Consider the following 2,192-nt stretch of genomic DNA (forward strand, 5'->3'; position numbering starts at 1 on the left):
TTTGCCGTACACGTATGGCAAAAATCAAGTCTTTAAACAAGAAACCGGCCCAGAAGCTGAGAGCGCACCACAGCTTCCCGCTCCATGCTGTCTTGCGCAAAAGACATCGATTCTGAACGGATGCGGTCGGTTGTATTATTGACGGATGCGTTTTTGCCGATCCCCTGCCGAAGCCAGCAAAAACGCAGAAGTGAAAGTACCCTAAAACATCACTCTTCTTTCTTCAGCCCCCTCCAACATACAGTCCCATGTAAATATATAAACAAAATATAGCCCCACTCCCATGTAAACCGAAAACCCCCTGTGCTCCAATCTGTCATATGCTGTGAGGCCCCGCCCCGCCTCCGGGAGCCCCGCCCCTTCCCATGACATCACACCCACCAGGTGCCACTCCACCTCAGTCAGCCCGGCGTCCTGTGACTGCTAAGATCCTCCCGCCTGCGGTACTGCACTGTGGCCCCTCAGCTGGTGTCATGCCGTCTCCTATCCCTGTGGAGCGCTTCCTGCCCCGGGACTTGTCTCCGTCCATAGACCTGCGTCCCTGCAGCAGTCCCCTGGAGCTGAGCGGCCGCAAGCCCGGCTCCATTCTCCCTGCTGCCTGTAACCAGCGCCTGGCCGTGCCCCGGCTTCCCCCCCGCCTGGCCTGGTGCAGCATTGACTGGGAGCAGGTGCGAGTGCTGGAGCCACTGGGCTCCGGGGGCTTCGGCTCCGTCTACAGGGCCACCTACCGCGGCCAGACAGTGGCGCTGAAGAAGGTGAAGCGCTGCAGCAAGAACCGCCTGGCCTCCCGGCAAAGCTTCTGGGCCGAGCTGAACGCCGCCAGCCTCCGGCACCCGCATGTGGTGCGCATCCTGGCCGCCAGCGCCTGCTGCCCCGGAGACCCCGGCAGCCCCGGGACCATCATCATGGAGTACACGGGGAACAGCACCCTGCACCAGCGCATCTACGGCCGCGGCCCCCCGCTGGAGCGGGACTGCTGCCTGCGCTACGCCCGGCACGTCGCGGACGGCCTGTGCTTCCTGCACCGGGGCGGGGTGGTGCACCTGGACCTGAAGCCGGCCAACGTGCTGCTCGCCCCGGGAGACCTCTGCAAGATCGGGGACTTCGGCTGCTCGCAGCGGCTCCACGAGGGCGGGGAGGATCCGTGCTGGAGCCAGCTCCGCCACCTGGGGGGCACCTACACCCACCGCGCCCCGGAGCTGCTCCGCGGGGAGCCAGTGACGGTGAAGGCGGACATCTACGCCTATGCGGTGACGGTGTGGCAGATGGTGACCCGGGAGCTGCCGTACACCGGGGACCGCCAGTGCGTGCTCTACGCCGTGGTGGCCTATGACCTGCGCCCGGAGATCGGCCAGACCTTCCGCTGTACCGAGGCGGGCAGCGCCCTGGGCGACATCGTGCAGAGCTGCTGGGTGCCCCGACCGGAGGACCGACCCGACGCCATTCAGATCCTGCAGAGACTGGACGCGGCCGACTGCTCAACGTCCTCTGTGCTGCTGACAAGGGAAAGCCCCCTGGACTCCCCTCAGGGACCTGACTCGGGGGATGGCAGCTGTCAGCCTGATGTCTGCTCCTTCACATGAAGACATATGCCCCTTGTATAGGAACACGGCACCTCTATGTGCAGGGTGAACTGCAGGCCTAGAGCCATCCAGGACCTTTCCTACATACCAGTGAATGATGTGGGTGACTACTGGGGCTTGGCATGGTGACGGGTGCTGGGCACGGATAGGGTAGTGGCTTGGTTACTACATTGTGTTTTGATGCTGTTTATGTTTTGTGTTTTTATGTCTGGTAGATTGTTATGAAGCACTTTAATAAATGTGATTTGGATAATACAGGCAGCAGGATACTCTAATGAACAGCGCCGATCCGTGGCAGTGGCACCTGCTGTTAAAGGGGAGCTCCCACATGCAGGATAGTATTGAAGGGGTATTCCTATCTTAGACAATGGGGTCATTCATTTCTATGGGGCAGACGGCAATAGCCGAGCTAGTGCTCTGCTATTTTCGGAAGCCTCATAGAAATGAATGGAGGGCAGCTGCGCATGCGCAATGCGCTCTCCTTCACTCTTGGGGCTCCGCTCTCGATATAGGTGTGGGACCCGCACCTATAAGACAATGAGGGCATATCCTAGAGATATGCCCCCATTGTCTGAGATTAGAAAACCCCTTTAAAGGGGTTGGGCAGCA

At 60.4% G+C, this 2,192-nt stretch overlaps 1 protein-coding gene across 1 annotated transcript; it reads left to right on the forward strand.

Moving 5' to 3' along the window:
- The first annotated feature begins 397 nt into the window (after positions 1-397).
- MOS (MOS proto-oncogene, serine/threonine kinase) lies at positions 398-1,912 on the forward strand. Its single transcript, XM_044293600.1, has one exon. It carries the CDS (start codon positions 474-476, stop codon positions 1,581-1,583), a length of 1,110 nt encoding a protein of 369 aa, XP_044149535.1. The 5' UTR covers positions 398-473; the 3' UTR covers positions 1,584-1,912.
- Positions 1,913-2,192: the final 280 nt, after the last annotated feature.

The sequence above is a fragment of the Bufo gargarizans genome, chromosome 5 (genome assembly GCF_014858855.1).
Source record: "Bufo gargarizans isolate SCDJY-AF-19 chromosome 5, ASM1485885v1, whole genome shotgun sequence".
Taxonomy (NCBI): Eukaryota; Metazoa; Chordata; class Amphibia; order Anura; family Bufonidae; genus Bufo; species Bufo gargarizans.

What these genes read in the sequence shown, in the direction of transcription:
- MOS (XM_044293600.1), top strand. Translation starts at nt 474, where the DNA reads ATGCCGTCTCCTATCCCTGTGGAGCGCTTCCTGCCCCGGGACTTGTCT.